Below are 16,319 nucleotides of genomic sequence, written 5' to 3' on the forward strand. Positions count from 1 at the left end.
AGGGTGGCTCACCAGTGTTTCATCCCCAGCCTGCATGTATAAACATTGTACCAATCTCATTATAAGAAGACCATGAAGGAGCATAACATAAAACTGACAGTTCTGTTCATTTTTACAAGAGGCCAGAAAAGAACTAAAATCCCTCAGCTGTAAGCAAAGATCAACCTAAATTTGAGTGATAACAAATGTGTTTCAGGTTTTCAAGCATACAAAGAGCACACAGAACTGGAAGAAGGCAACCTACAAAATCATCACTTCTTCCATCACAGTCCCATGTCATACCAATGGTTTCATTTCAAGGAATGCCCTGATAAAAGGATTATAGGTTGTATTATTGCTATTTAAATCTTAAGAGCTACAATCACAGGTTCCATCAAATGTCTATATCAGAAGTAGAATTCCTAACTATTCAGAAGTTGAAGAAAAGTACATACCTCCTAAACCTAAATGTGGCACACATCAGGAAATGAGTTGCAAAGATATTTTCAGTTAAAGAAATATTTTTAGGAAGTGGAAATATGTATTTAAGAAGCAATATACATAATAACGTATGCATTCAAGATAATATTTTGCACAACTATCATGTTTTCAGCTTTCTGAAGAAGAAAGGTGAAAGTGACACTGGTAGTTTCTGAACAATAAACAATGGAAAGCTGAAAGGCTGCTCTATGACAATTCTTCAGTCTTGCAAGTTAGAATGTATTACAGGACTCTACAGAAGACAAATATGTATAATTCATCTGCATTAAGTAAGAAACCGTTAACTAGATTTTCACTCAGTTTATTCCTACAATCCTTTCTTAACAATAACTCAGTTTCATAGCAGCACTGAAACTGTAGAGTTAGAAACAGAATTCATCTGTATGTAACACGTTCTAACCTATAAATGATGCCAAGAAATCAAGGAAACCCTCACATCTGCTTATCACCACGTTGCCCACTTACCTCTTAATCACTGATTACAGAAAATAAACTCCAGTACAGACAGGAAAAAACTGCTTTCTTCTCCAACAATCCATTCAGCAACCACCTACATTTACAGTTTACCGCAATGCTTCCCACATATTTCACACAGTGCTCATAGATCTGTCTTAAACAATAAAGTTCATTTGTAAATCTTGCATTATTGTAGATACAAACACAGCCAGCCTTGAACTTTCAAGTTATAAACACATTTTTCTATTCAACTAATGCAAATCTAAAGCTCAAAGATAAACTTACTGTGTGGCTTTGACAATGTCCCAAGTGCTATAATCATCAATGTGGCTTTTCCGTCCAAGAGATTCACTATATCCGTGGTTGTAATGGCTTTGAGGCTTTATTTCCTAAAAAAGAAATTTGTTATTAGGACACCAAGATCAGCACTATTAAAAGATTATTAAACAAAGAAAAAAGAGTAGTACCCTATGTATGCTATAAATCTAGCTGAATCTGAGGGTGGTAACTGACTGCTCTCCACGTTTTGCAATTGATAACTTGAGATCTGGAGAATCCTTTCCGTGGGTAATTTTAAGAAAGGCAACCAACAGCCTTGTGTCTGTAAATGCAACATACACAGTAACGTACCTAGAAGAGCCATGGGCCACAAATTGAGGAAGGCTCAATGCTACTACATATATTGCAATACTCCAAATCGCACAGTCAGATATCTTCTATAAGCTATATATTTGGGAGTGGTTAATAACAGTTACTAGAATCTACTGATACTACATTGATTCTTCAGCTCAAGTCCCAGCATCCATGCTGTGTGCATTCCTCACTGACATCAGTTCAGAATCACAGTGATACAGCAGGGAACAAAACAGCCATGCAGGAGAGAAAGTGGCTCAGAGAGCAGGGGAGCCATCCTCCGGTGTCTGGGAACCTTACTGGTTAAGTCAAAGGAAAACAATTCAACAACTTTATTTCCTCTGTGCCACTTTAGGAACAAATGACCTCTACACACAAATACCAAAACAGATTTATTCTTATTCATAGGCTTTTGTTAAAAAGAATGATTTTCTTCCATTTCCCTTAGTATCCAGATGACCAGAGTACATCTTCACTGCAATGCTTTCTGCGGTGCTCAATCTTCTCATTGTTTTCCTAAGCCTGAGAACTAACTAGATTAACCACTTAAGCATTGCCAGCCCAGCAGGAAGGCTGTTCTGCTGCCATCTCTACAGGATAAAACCTAAAGCTGTAACAGGGCATCTGCTGCCATTCCAATCGCAGGTCACAACTCTTACTACCCAAAAACACCACTTCATTTTATATTTTAATAAGGCAACAGCTAAACCAAACCCACTCTACCTCAGCTACCAGATTAGCTAGCATGCCCTCCAGAGTAAAGCTGCAGAAGGCACCGAACAGATGATATTACAACGAAAACAAAGCAAAATATAATAGCATAATAAATTCATTATTTTGTGTCTCTTTTCCCTTGTATTAGAAAAAACAGGATTTCTACCGTGTTCTCCTATTACACTATAAAATCACACTAGTATTTTTCAAATCATAATGCTCAGACCTTGAAAACCTAAAGGAAAAATTTAACAGTCGAAGGTCAGAACAAAGGGAATCTGCTGTCCTGGAATACCCTGATGAGGAGAGGTATTTCTCAACCTTTCACAGATGCTGAAAAAGAGGAAAAAATATATCTGTCATCTTGTTATCCAGCAGGTATTAAAAGCAAACTGAGAAACTTATGTTCAGGTAGATGTTAATTTACTATGAAATGCTGCTTCTCTTCAGCTGCATTTTTGTGAACACTTCAAGCACACAAAGCAGGCTTCTGATCCCCTGAGCCCACACCAGCAAATCAAGAGAGCTACCCACTTAAAAGTGACACTTATTGTGTCAGCCGAAGTGACCATGAAATCACGGCCTTATGATACTAATGCCTTCACAAAAAGGTTTACAGGCATATAGCAAAAGCTTGAATATTAACAATGTCATTTCAAAAATAAAGTGAGAAATTATATTTATATTTATTAGCCCCTCCTCCCACTTACCTACTACTTTTATTAGGCACTTAAAATGTCACGGACGCTGCCGTTCCCACTGAAAACTTATCTTCTGACCCCCTCCTGTACTGCTCTCAACAAGTAAGCCCAAAACTATGAATGCTGAAGGTGCTATATCTCAGTCTAATGAGCACAGCTTTCCTTGGACTTCTACCTTTTCCTTTAGCACTCAGTGCCAGGCTCAGCCATCTCAGCAGTTTGGTTCCCATATGTCTCTGCTCACTCATTACATTGAACTCTGATTTCTTGGGAAACTATAAGCTGTTGTATTAATCAACTCAGATTTCCTGGTTTGTGATATTCCAGTCTTTGGCCAACAGAGCTCAATCATGCTACCTCTATAACAACAATATATAAACGGATCAGGGAGGGGAAAAATAAAATCTGATTTCAACTAAAGATGCATCATGTCCTGCTCAACCCTGGCGAGACTGATTGCAGTGGTGGTACCAAAGATGGATTTCCCAACTCTGATCATTCTGCATCAGCAATGACAACAGAAGAAATCATACGTCATGAAATTCAGACAGCATCTATTTTTGGAGTTCAAAAGAAGATTAAAACACATAAAAATACAGATTACTTTCTCCGACTTGTTGGAAGAGAAAGCTCTGACTAGAAATCCTATTCTGATAGAGAACTGTTACTCATTATCATTAAAAGAAAGGGAAAAAGCATTAAAAAAAGTGAAAAATAATGACCTGCTTACACTATGCATGTTACAGAACCTTGTCTTTCATTGCCATTTCCTTTCACAAACTTCAGAAAAACAGTTAAAATCCTTGCAATCACTGCAGTTTATTTGTTTTGCAGTGGGGATATTATTTCTAACATAATTAAAAATATATATGACTGATAGTAGAGTAACAATGTAACAGTCCTTTCAGGAAAAATTAACTTGATGACGATGGTCTACTTAAAAATCACTATCAGATAACTAACAGGTGAAAACATGACTGAAGATTTGTATTTGTTTTGATATCTACTGTCAGTAGGTTTCCCACCTCCCTGCCTGAATGCCAGGACTGCTAACCACAAGGTATTAAAGATGAGGCCTGAATTTTCTGCCTCCAGATAAGCAGGTTGCAAATGCTCGATCTCTCCTGCGCTCTGTTTTAAGAAGCATTTCCAAGGGTGACTGGAGCCCAAGGAGCAGCACAACACTGCTGGAAAAGTCAGCACTGTCCAACCTACTGCTCTTGGCCACACAGTTCCTGAGCCTGATTCAGCTAGCCCAGGTCCATCACATCGACACCACAACAAGCCAGCATCGTTATGAGAGGAAAACAGATCTGATTCTGCTGCTTCTTGCTTGACTCTTCCCCTAGGGCAGCATATTAAATCCACTTTTGCTGTAGAAACACAAGCTCCACAGGCACTGGGAGACACAGACACAGAGGAAACAAGGAAAGAGAAAGCACCAAGAACAGCGCGGCAGCTGCCAAGTGGGCATCTGGCAATCACAGAACTGTGCACAAGTGCTGAAATACTCAAGGACACCGGGCTGACAGGATGAGCAGAACAACACTGCTCCTAAGAAGGAGTAAGTTGCTGGGAAGGATGCAAGAGAAACAGATTTCAGTGTTTTTTTTATAATTGAACTTGGTTCCCCCATTACTTCTACGGGCCACTTATTCTAGACGAGCTTCCCACTTCAGTGATTGTCCTCTGACAGTGCTCTAATTACTCCCATGCATCTGTGGTTAGTTTGTCATTACTCATTAGTCACAAATTGTGACCACTACTTGCACAGATGCGTAAGTAATGAAGGGCAAGGAAAGAATTAGGCAGAGGAAAAGCAGGGTGCAGGAGAAAAGGGACTCTCCTTTGGGGAAACAGAAAATAGAGCAAAACAAAAAATATGAATAAAAGGGAAAAGGGGTGAGGTGGGGAGGGGAACAACTTCCATGTACAAGTAACACAGGCATTCCTGCTCACCTCTTCTCATCACTAAGTGCACTGGCTATGCTAACTGCCCCTCAGTACTCAAATCTCAGTACTCTTCCAATCAAAAAAGCCAAATGTGATATAAATTTAAAGGTAATTCCAAAAGCAGTAATCATAGTTAAAAAAAATTATGTGCAAAAGAATAAGATGACAAAGATGGAATTATTCTGATAGCAATTTCATAGTTGTCAATTATATTTAGCAGGAGGATACGGACAGGTCGGTATGCCTGTTTGGACATAAGGAAGGCAGGAAAACACTGCAGCTTTTAGGTGCTACATATGGCTCTGGTAGGCATCAGCAGATGGCTAGGGCTGCTCTTCCTTTAACATTATGCAATACTGCTGCAAGGAAGAGAGATCACGATCGAAGTCAGCCAGTCAAACTCTGAATGGGAACCAAGTTAATTAACAGACACCTGGAAAGAAAAAACTAGCAAGGTCTGAAATAAAAACACAGAAATGGAAGCATTACCAGCAGTAAAATACTGCACACTGTTTCCTGTGTTTTTATTGAAAACAGTTAAGACCATAACATTTAGACAGCCAGATATGTATCGTACGTACACACACACTTAATATATTATTGATGACTTTGTACTATGTCATATATGGCCACAATTTTAAAAAATCTTGACAGAAATCATACACAACAGCAACCAAGCATACTATGTCAGGGTAGCTAAATAATGAACCAACTCTCATACATGTTTAATGTATTTAATACAGGCTATTGGGGGTTAATGTTAATGAATTCCTTCCCCCACATTACACGTTCAACTTCTGTGCTCTCCATTTATTGTAACACCTTACTTCTAAGAAGCTTTCCCATTGTTCCTCCCACTTATAAGTGTGAAAGAATCTGTGGAAACCAATGGATCAATACTGACATGCATGCTACACATACAGACCCGCTGCAGTGTCTGTACACAAATCCACTAGCCACTCACACATTAACAGAAAAATACCCAATAATTAAAGCAAATTAGTTAATAACAGTGACAAAAAAAGACCACACTGCTGATGTAGTATTTTTAACACAAGTCTCATTCCTAAAGTCTCATTCCTAAACCGACACTTTCCCTTCCCTGCTCCTTCACCTAATTCTGCAGCACAGTCACAGAAACACAGACTGAAGGCACCATGCCTTAATTTCAGACAGAATCACACCAGCATCATTGCTTCTCCAGAACACGTGGTAAAACTGCAGGTGTACAGCTAACCTAACTGCTGACTGCCATCAAATGGGAGCCTCATCTTTCTTATGTTCATGCATGTGAAGACCTAGAGAGAAGAATCCTGCAGAGCTGTATGGGTTCATCTGCTTGAGCTGTTTGATTGCTGGGCTGGGGTGATGTGTGCATACACCTTCCATTTAGATAATACATGCTAGAAAACGTAGCTAATTGCTAAGAGTTACTGCCTGTAATTCAAAGTCCAATGCCACTTGCATTTGAATCTTAACTGGCCATACAACCCATTAAGAAAAAGCCATACTTCACTCAGGGACACACAGTTTACGCTGGGATTCTCGTTGCCCTTCAGAACAGCACTAAAATACATGAAATGAATATGATTTGACACACATTTTCCACTCAGTAACAATTCCATCACCGTTTCCCATTACTTTTCACATTTGACAGCATCTTGTTAAGTCAGTTTCATGCTTTCTTAAATTTGCCCTATTTGCATGGATCCTTGGCACACCCACAGAAAGCAAGATAACTTACGGAAATCCCCAAGGAAGTTAATTACAGAATTAACACACAATAGAAAAAACATTCCTTAGCCAAAACAACATTCTGATTTCATTCTGAAAGCAAGTTGCAGTTGAAGGTGACGCTTTCTTTAAAAAGAAGTGAAATAAATCGAGCAAAGCCACATCCCAAACACAACCAAGTAGTTCTGCTGGTGCAGTTCCCACCCACAAGCAGCAGGCAGCCACTGCACAGTGAATAACCCCACACGCTCCAATGCAGACCTCTGCTTTTACATAACAAGGAGCCAGAGCCGCTCAGCCAGAGCCTTTAATCCAGCCGCTACACAGAGGTCGGAGATCAGGGGGATTTAAAGCACAGCTGGCAAACAACTCAGTCCTGTTTGCTCAAAGCAAGTGTCCATCACTTCTTCCTCATTTACTTACAGGTGCTTCTGGATTGAAGACAATTACCTTTATGCCCACACCAGCTTCACACAGAGGCTTATCAGAATGCCTCCTGTTTGCACAGTGACACCAGCAAGTATGAAGCAACGGAATGGTTAAAGCAATTAAAAGCTTACAATATTATAGTTTAAAATTTACTTTATCACATTATCCAGCCAAAAGTCTCTAAGTTCTCGAAAACAGTAAACACAAGTTTAGTGACAGTTCAGAAATACTTAGGTGCCCTATACCAATAATCAGTTCCAATTTTAGGTACGTACACAAATTATTGGTTATTATGCATGAGTTGAAGTGCTTTATTATGTTACTTACAGATTGAAGGAATTATTTGAACAGCACACAGATATCCTGCATTCTGTGATATCTTCTAGCTGTACACTTTTCTATTTTCTCAGGTTTTTTTTTCAGAGGAGCATATTTCAAGTAGATGAGTTTTTATTTTAGTAACTTAAAATGACAGAAATGTCTTTTCCATTCAGAGAACAGAAGCATCTCTATAAAGTATTCAGCACGAAACTGTACCATCACCAGTTAAACCCAGCAACAAAAGTGTGATGGAGAGAATGCTTTTCAATACAGAATTTAAAAAAATCCAGTTCATACCCCAGGAAAGTGAAAAAAAACACACAAAACATAACTGCTGAGTACTAAACAATATTAAATTGACTACGTGCTCTATTCTGAACAATATTTGTTCTTAGCAGTTGTAACAGCAAAGCCTTTCAGAAGCAATCATCGTCAGAAGCACTGGTGCTGCAGGAGGGTGGCCAGGTCAGGCTACAAGTCACAGACACACTGAAATCTTCATCTCAGACTTGACTCTCAGAAGTTCCCTTCTGGCTCCCTGTTATACTTGCTTACAGGACTTCATTTAAGTAACCAAAATATTATCATAAGTATATGGCAATAAGAAAACAATGTTGAAAACAGTAAGGTTTTCCTGAAGTACCGATTTTTTTTCTATCATGTATCAATCACACAATTTCCTTCAAGACTGCATTAACTAGATATTTACAGACCAAAGTCCACCAACATATTTACTAGTTCAAATTCTCCTCCTAGTAAGGTAAGTCCATATAGTTTCTGCTTTATTTAGCAACTTCTACTAACATGTCTCCCTCTTTTTGGGTTCTCTTTTCAAAGAGCTTTGCACTGTGTTCTAACCGTTAATACGAGCATTTTAATCATCTTTTTCCAAGTGATTTAAACATATCTAGGCGTCAAGAGCACAAGAGCTTGCAGACCTTTCAATGTACAATAAACACATCCCAGAGACTCAGCATTAATATGCAGCCACTGTGACAATAACTTGAAGCCAACTAAAAACTTTGCTTTTTTTACCCTCCAAATTCTAAATTTCCTAAACGCACTTAAATACATATACAGTTGACTCCTGATACTACTTGGAGAAAAATAACTTCCCAGAATGGTGTCATCAGAAGATTCCTTAGATTCATGTAGAATAGTATTAGGGAGAAATGTTTTATTATAAGGGTGGTGAGATAGAGGAACAGGTCATCCAGAGAGGCTGTGGATGTCCCTCCCTGGAAGCATTCAAGGCCAGGCTAGATGGGGCTGTAAGCAACCTGGTCCAGAGGGAGGTGCTCCTGTCTACAGCAGGGGGTAGGAACTTGGTGATCTTAAAGGTCCCTCCCAACCCAAACCATTCTGTGATTCTGATTCTTTACCCAATTTTAAACTCTCCTACCATTACATCATCAAATATAATTATTAAAAAAGCATACTGAAGACTCTGACTTTTCAACAAGCCTACAAAGCACATGCATCAAAAGTAAGTGATGCCACTTAGTGAGTATGCAACTAACTTATCTCTGAGGAACAGGGGAAAAAATTACATCAAGGATTACCAAACTGGCAAGCGAGCATTACAGAACCAGCCATCTGCCCAGCTGTGAACCCTCTCTTTTCTCCTTAGCACATATTAGAAAACAAAAAAACAAATACTAGTACAACATGCAGTAAGTCCTCATGGAAAACTTCAATTCTCCATTCCCACCATAATCCTCACTCAACAAAAAGACCCTCCCTGCTCCCACCAGCTCCCCCAGGAGTGCAGTCAGAGCAGACCACAGACCTGTAAAGCAACCTGCGTCCCAACTCACCTAGCAAAGAATAAGGGACTACATTTGGATTGCTTTATGTTTTAGATCAGCTTAAACTCAGCATAGCAATACGGGTGCTTCTGAGGCACACCTTGCTGCCCTCTCTGCCTTTATACATGGCTGTCCCTCATTGAGTCATCTTCCCCTGGATGTGACCCGAGCAGCACGCAGAGCCAACCACAGCCTCTCACCACCCTCCAGTTTTGGTACCTCCCTCCCCTGCAGAGAGGCTCACAGTGACACTTCCAAAGACCTCTGGGCATCTTATGAGTGTAGGAAGGATTACTAGATATCAAGAATGTATGAGACAGATTGTAATCTAACGTTAATCTAACACAACAGCCCTGAGGGTTCTGCTCAGTCAGGTTCCCTGACTTGAGAAGTTCTCCAGCTTTTTGAGCAGCCTCCATTCTAACCCACTCCAGAGGCTCTCTCAACGACAGCGACGCTACAGAAGTTACATTCTTATCTCCAAGTCTTTGAAAAGCAGCACAGGACAAAGTGAACGCTGACATCTAAATGTTAGCTAGTTTTTGAGCAACCAACAAACTTCTTAATCATTTTCCCCCTTATTCCCTATTTAAATGCCATGAAAGATTTCTATTAAATGCTATTAGACTTCTTAAAAATACAGATTAAGGTCACACATATCATCCAAAAGATGAAAATACTGCTTTTTTTTAATCTGAGCCTGAAGGAACTCCAGTGGTCTGGATAAAGGTTAACATGAGCAAAAAAAAAAAAAAAAGCAAAAATCTGTAATGACAAATATTGTGGTTTTACAGAAAAAAACCCCAACAATGCAGCACTTTCAGATCATAAAAGAGTAGTGACAGCCTGCCTTCACACATGAAGTATGTTATTTAACATGTTCTGATAGTTCAATTAAGAAATCTGAATATTAAAAAACTTGATGTGGTCCATCTCACACATATTAAAGACTAGATCAGTGAGCTTTATTGCTCATGTTGTGAGTACTATACAACCTGTCCCCACCTGTACTGGACAAAAGAAGGCTGCTCAACAGCTCATGCGTATTTTTAAAGCTTCTGTGTGTGGGGTGTCAATATGAAAACATTTCAATAGCACTAATCTACATAGTATGTATTTTGATCCCACTCTACTTCACGTTTCTCTACAACCTTGGAACAAACAACTCACAGGCAAGTTTTGATGGTGAGTAGAAGTGATAATGAAGCAGTCAGAAATCATTGGCCCAAGCTTCCAGCAAGACAGCTACAATGGCCTGTGCGTATGGAAAATAAGAATGTGAAGATGCTTTACAGCTGCCCCTGACCCCATGTGACAACCAGAAAAGCACTCTGTTCTTAAGCACACTGCTGTTCCAGTGTCTGCTACCTGACAGCCCCAAGAACAACACCATGAAAACAGCTATGGAGAAATAAAACAACCCATATCTTAAGATCCACTGAAGATTCAATATGACTGCAGACCATAATTCCATTGTAGGGCTCTGATAATCATCAGCGTATTAACTACATACAGATAGAGCTGTATTTGGACAGTTATCTCTCAAGACCTAATGATCTGAAACAAATTTCATTCATTCCATAGGCAGGTTTAAGTATTTAACAACAATTAAATTTAGCAGCAACTTACCCAGCTAAACAGGAATAACTGTTACTGTAAAATTGTGTTCCTTTTTTACAGTAGAAGTAGTATCCTAGTTATAAAAAGAATTATTTCGTTCAAGAAAACCCTTCAATGGCTGTGCTAGAAGGTCAGATTAGATTTTCAGTCCCCTCTGGCCTCACAGCCTGTGAGCTAACCACGATATGTTTAATAAGACAAGAGTCTACTTTCAATATTAAGCACGCTAACTTGCCTGAGACTTCACAGTTTCACTTTCTTCCTAGAAATAACGCAATAAATAATAACTGGTCTGCATAAGATCACAAATGGAAGTTTAGCTGCTGGAAAGTCCCTGCCTAAATTAAGGAATCATCTCCACACATTTGCAGAGCAACGTGCAACCCAACACAGCCTCAGTGATATCAACTGAATCGCACTGCAAACAGACTCAGACTGTGAAAATCATGGATTTCATTAAGATGGAAAAATTGAGAGCCAAAGCTAGCTACAGAAGGTTCACCCATTTCCTTCAAACCCCCACCTCCATGCCTCTGACTTCCTACATTGATACGTACCACAGGCAGAGAAACAAAACAAAAAGTAAACCGAGTATAACAGGCTTCCACCTGGGATAATGTCTGTCAGAACACATAGTTCTTAAAATTTTCTTTCAGCTTTGCAGGAAGATTTGTCTCCAACTTCAGATCAAACAAACAACATAAAAATCTAATTCCACAGCCAAGACTCTTCCAGTGCCAAAGGAGTTAGGTAATACTTGACAACTTGCAGCTCCCTCACGCACATCCAGCACAACCTAACGAAGCTATAGAGCACATGACATAGCAGTATCAAAGCAGAGCTTCCTCTCCATCAGCTCAGAACAGCTACAGCCACAAACAGCTGAAACACCTTAGGCAGTTCAGGCAGCATTAGCTCTCACACTAAGAATATTCTGCAAATAAAGAGAAGGAATGGTAAAAACACAAGCAAGTTTCTAAGTATTCCCTTCAAGCCTACCATTATCTGCCACAGAAACCATCACAGTTCCAGGAACCATCAGAAGGACTCTAAAAATCATTAGTATGAGCAGCACAAGTATTCCCTTACTAGAGCTACATGCATAGCTGGAAGCTGAGCTGCTTGCCACTGTGACTGTCACTATACAACACTGAAAGGTGGAGACAAACCAGCAGGGCCCGCTCTGACATCATGTATGCGCTGTCCAGGGTGCTCTCTGCACACATCCCACCTCTTAGACAGCAGCTCTCACACTCCAGGACAGCTGATGGCCCCTGCACCCCATCACCCCCACGCTGAAGGATTCACAGGTACGGAAGCAGTGACACATCACTCAGAGAAACAGAACCATCCCATCGTGGCCAAAGCTCCTTCACAGCCACAGATTTGAAACACCACAGTTATTCGTGTCCCAAATTCAAAGACTGCATCTGGTCTCCAGAAAGGCATACAAACTTGAGCTGAAAGCATCAAGAGGTGGATAATCCACCATTTCCCTTCTTGCTTTATCACTCACCCTCACTGTTTACTGCTTGTGCCTTTCAGTTTGATCCCATCTGTTTTCACTTTCCAGCCACTTGATCTTGTTAAGTATATACTAAACGGGGCACTGCACCTCACTAAGTGTGCTGCACAGAAGTCACTTCTCGCTATTTCTAACTGTGTGAACACAGTTTTTCCATCCCTTCCACCATAAAGCAATACTAAAACCACTTCCAAAGTCTTTTCCAGTTTACAGTGCTTAACAATGACTTATAAAGAAACAAATCTTCAGGGCAGCTCTCCATTGTTCATACTACTATATTCGATGCTCAGCCAAAAAACATCTCCTTGTTCCTAAAATCATCTTTGAAAGAAATCACGGAGCACACTACAACACTTTTTTGTTGCTGTTGTTTTTGGATTTTAAGTCATTTTACAGCACCACACCAGTGCTCCTCACCTTCAGCATATGATTTAGAACATGACTCCACAAAGATGGACTTTGATTTACTAAGATAACTTAACATGGCTTCTAAGTGAGTTTGTGTCATCACTGTGTCCTCACTGCCTCATATCTATCCACCCCACTGATGAGCGATAATTCTGTAATTCCTCACAAATCATTCATAAGAATGTCTTAAGCAGATTCACTCCTGTGAGACTTTCAGGAACAATTCCCTCTAATCAACTACTTCTCAGAAGTTACAGTTAGCCAGCTAACTCCACCATTAATCATTGCCAGAGGATCACGTAATGCTCATACAACACAAATTGGATGTTTGTTAGCATACTTTGCAGCTAAAATGATGTTTATATGCTTTACTGCTTCATTATTAGCTTTATATTAGCAGACAACAGGGGGATCTAGCAGAGTCTGTGATTATAGGACAAGGGGAGCTGGCTTCAAACTAGAAGTGGGCAGACTTGCGTTGGATATAAGGAAAGAACCTTTTACAGTGAGGGTAGTGGGGCACTGGAACAGGCTGCCCAGCACTGGGGGAAGTCTCACCCCTGGAGGCTGGACCAGGCTCCGAGCAACCTGATGTAGCTGTAGGTATCCCTGTTCACGGCAGGGGAGTTGGACAGGAGGGCCTTTAAAGGTCCCTTCCAACACAAACAACTCTATAATTCCACACTGTAACACTGATATGAACTTTGATTTAAAAAAAAAATGCCTTTGAAACAAGTGTCCCAGATAAAAATTAGGCTGTGTTTCAAACAAAGAAGGAAAACCCACAATCTTAGTCAAGATATCCTCCCCAGTCCCCACACCACCCCCTTCATGCTCCCCCACCAATAACCCACATCCACGTACAAAGCTGTCCCCTCACCAGTTACCTCAAGCATTCACATTTTCAGAGTGGTTTTTACCTCTTCTTAACAAAACTTACTGGAGTCACTTTCTTCTGTTGAGCCTTTCACAAATAAATATTCAAGTGCTGAAAGATTTAAGTAACTTTTATTTCTAAGACCATCTTTCCCACATCATTTGCGAACAATGTCCAGAAACACCTCACAAGAAAATGCAAAGCTATCTGCATTAAAACATTTTCCTCTTAAAAAAAAAGCCCCTTAAACTTAGAAAGTAGTACAAATTAGTCAAAACAAACAAACAAAAGCATCAAGTAACAAAAAAAAAGTAGATTTTGAAGCACAAAAAGATATCTGAGAAAGATGCACGACACTGAGATTAACACCAGCATGAAGCATGAGAAACTCGGAAAGGTTATGACAGTCCTATAAAAAGCATCACTTTCTGTGTGTACAAACGTAAGAACCGATTATGTGCTCCAACGTCACCACTTACATAAGGATATGGTGCTACTTTCTTAAAAAGTGGAAGGCATTGACTACAAGGGCCTCTAAACTTGAGAAAAAAAAACCTCAACACAGATGGCACTACGCTGTTTGTTGAGCAGGTCTGCAACAATGCAGCCCTGAAACACACTTTGAACAATCAACATCACTAACATTAAAAGCATCCTCCTCTTAAAATCCCTTCATACAGATAAGCTCCCGAAGGACTAAGGGAACACCCACTGATATCTATGTAAACACTCCCCTTGGATGCTGTCAGATACAGTCAGTACAGTCAGATACCCAGCATTTTCAGACCGATCCACTTATAAAACCTCAAGACTGGTGGTTACCTATTGCACATGATATACAATATGCTAATATAGTTTCTTTCCGTGCCTATCACAAACACATTCCTTTAGTATATACAGTTCTACCAGATCACCTCACCAAGGATTTTTCCATCAGTTTACAATAAGACCCTTCTTCACTACGCAGCCCTCACTCAAAGTCAACTTACTGAATATTAGTTTTCAGTCCTTAAAACAAGGCTCTCTAACATCCTGCACACACTTGTTTCTCTGTTTTATAGCTTTCACCCTCCCCTCTAAGCTTCCAACAAGTTCAGAATACTGTATTTCAAATGAAGATGTCAGTTTGGACGGTTACCACAGTATCACAGAATTGTAGGGGTTGGAAGGGACCTCCAGAGATCATGGAGTCCAACCCCCTGCCAAAGCAGCTCCCTAGCCCAGGTTGCACAGGTAGGCGTCCAGGCGGGTCCTGAACATCTCCAGAGAAGGAGACTTACCGTCAGCTTCTGTCACTTTTGATAAACATGAAATGAGAGCATTTCGCCTGCTACCCTACAGAAACATGTAATAATTAAATAATAATCGTGACATGTTTGGGGTGCATGCGTAACCTTCAAAATAGACCGCGTACTTCAAAGTCATAAGTAAGCACAGTTTAGAGAGGCAGCAAAGAGTGACTAGGATGTACAGCCATATATAGATGCCTATGGAGCCCCTTCAGTCTTCAAGAAAACTAAAAGCGTCTTTAAGATGTTGTTTATGGAAGAAAAAAAAAAGTGCCATCTGTTTAGTAGAAACTGGAGCCAAGCATATGCACTTGTCTTTTCTGTAGGCTGAAGAATTAGTCCCTACCATCCCTAATGGATCAGGTGAGAAGCCCACAGATAAAGGCTTTACAAACTGTTTCAAATACCCTTCAAACCAATCACAGCGGACCTCAGGAGAGCACAGGTGCTGCTGATAAACGCGGGGGGCACAAAGGAGAAGAAACACACCGCACGAAACGACCTCTGCACGTTACCTGTCAGCACTCCTCGGCCAACACGCCGGCGGGCGCCTAAACAAACCCACGCAGCGGCGGCTGGATGCGAGCTGGGCGGCCCGCGGGCAGCGGCACGGCGCCGGAGGAAGCGCCCGTTCCGCTCCCGGGGCTGCGGGGCCGGGCGGGCTGCGCGGGGCGGCGCCGCCGGGGAGAGACGGCTCGGTTCGCAGCGGGCCGGGGGCGGCCGGGCCTCGCCCCGTTCTCGGCCCTTTCCGCGCAGCGCCCGCGGCGCACCGCGCCCTCCGCCACACGCACGGCGGCATCCGCGCCCTCCTCCGCCCGGCCCGCCCCATCCCGCCCCGCCGCGCACACCCAGGCCGGGAGCGGGGGACGGCACCTCGCGCGCCCCGCTCAGCCGGCCGGCCCGCCCTTCCTCGCCTCGCCGCGCCCGGGCGGCCCGGCCTCACCTCGGGATGCAGGATGGGGACGCAGCCCGCTTCTTTCTCGTACTCGTCCAGCGGCGCCGCCATCTTGGAGCGAGCCGCCCGCCCGCTGCATGCCGGGTACTGCGCGGCCCCGGCGGCGGCTGACGGAAGGGGGCGGGGCCGCGTGGGGACGGCTGTGCGCTGCGGCTCCGTGCTCAGGGTCGGGGCTGTGTGTGGCAGTTCTTCGTGTCCTGTTTTGATGTTTTGAAATAAACGTTCTTCTGCAGTTTTAATGGCCGTAGTAAGAGCTCGTGGTGCTTGTGACAGCCGTTCCCTGCAGTCTCGCTCCCGCCAGCCCCCGGCTGTGGCTCGCTGCCTGCTCTGCAGCGCCTTGGCCATGTGCACAAATGCCCACTGAGCACCAAACTGTGCTCCTTTGCAATCCTCAGAACGGCTCTGTGATCAGACAG

The 16,319-nt window shown here is 41.9% G+C and overlaps 1 protein-coding gene across 1 annotated transcript in view; it reads right to left on the reverse strand.

Annotated features, from left to right (window-relative positions):
- Positions 1–15,963, reverse strand: part of ZDHHC17 (zinc finger DHHC-type palmitoyltransferase 17) — a 61,945-nt gene extending 45,982 nt beyond the window's left edge. The window contains exons 1-2 of the mRNA XM_065743267.1: positions 15,892–15,963; positions 1,222–1,325 (exon numbers count right to left, since the gene is read on the reverse strand). Coding sequence (XP_065599339.1) covers positions 1,222–1,325; positions 15,892–15,954 — 167 coding nt within the window. The 5' untranslated portion in view covers positions 15,955–15,963. The remainder of the gene's footprint in view (positions 1–1,221; positions 1,326–15,891) is intronic.
- Positions 15,964–16,319: the final 356 nt, after the last annotated feature.

This window comes from Cyrtonyx montezumae, unplaced genomic scaffold (genome assembly GCF_038088225.1).
Source record: "Cyrtonyx montezumae isolate F1298 unplaced genomic scaffold, pur_monq_1.0 scaffold_3, whole genome shotgun sequence".
NCBI lineage: Eukaryota > Metazoa > Chordata > Aves > Galliformes > Odontophoridae > Cyrtonyx > Cyrtonyx montezumae.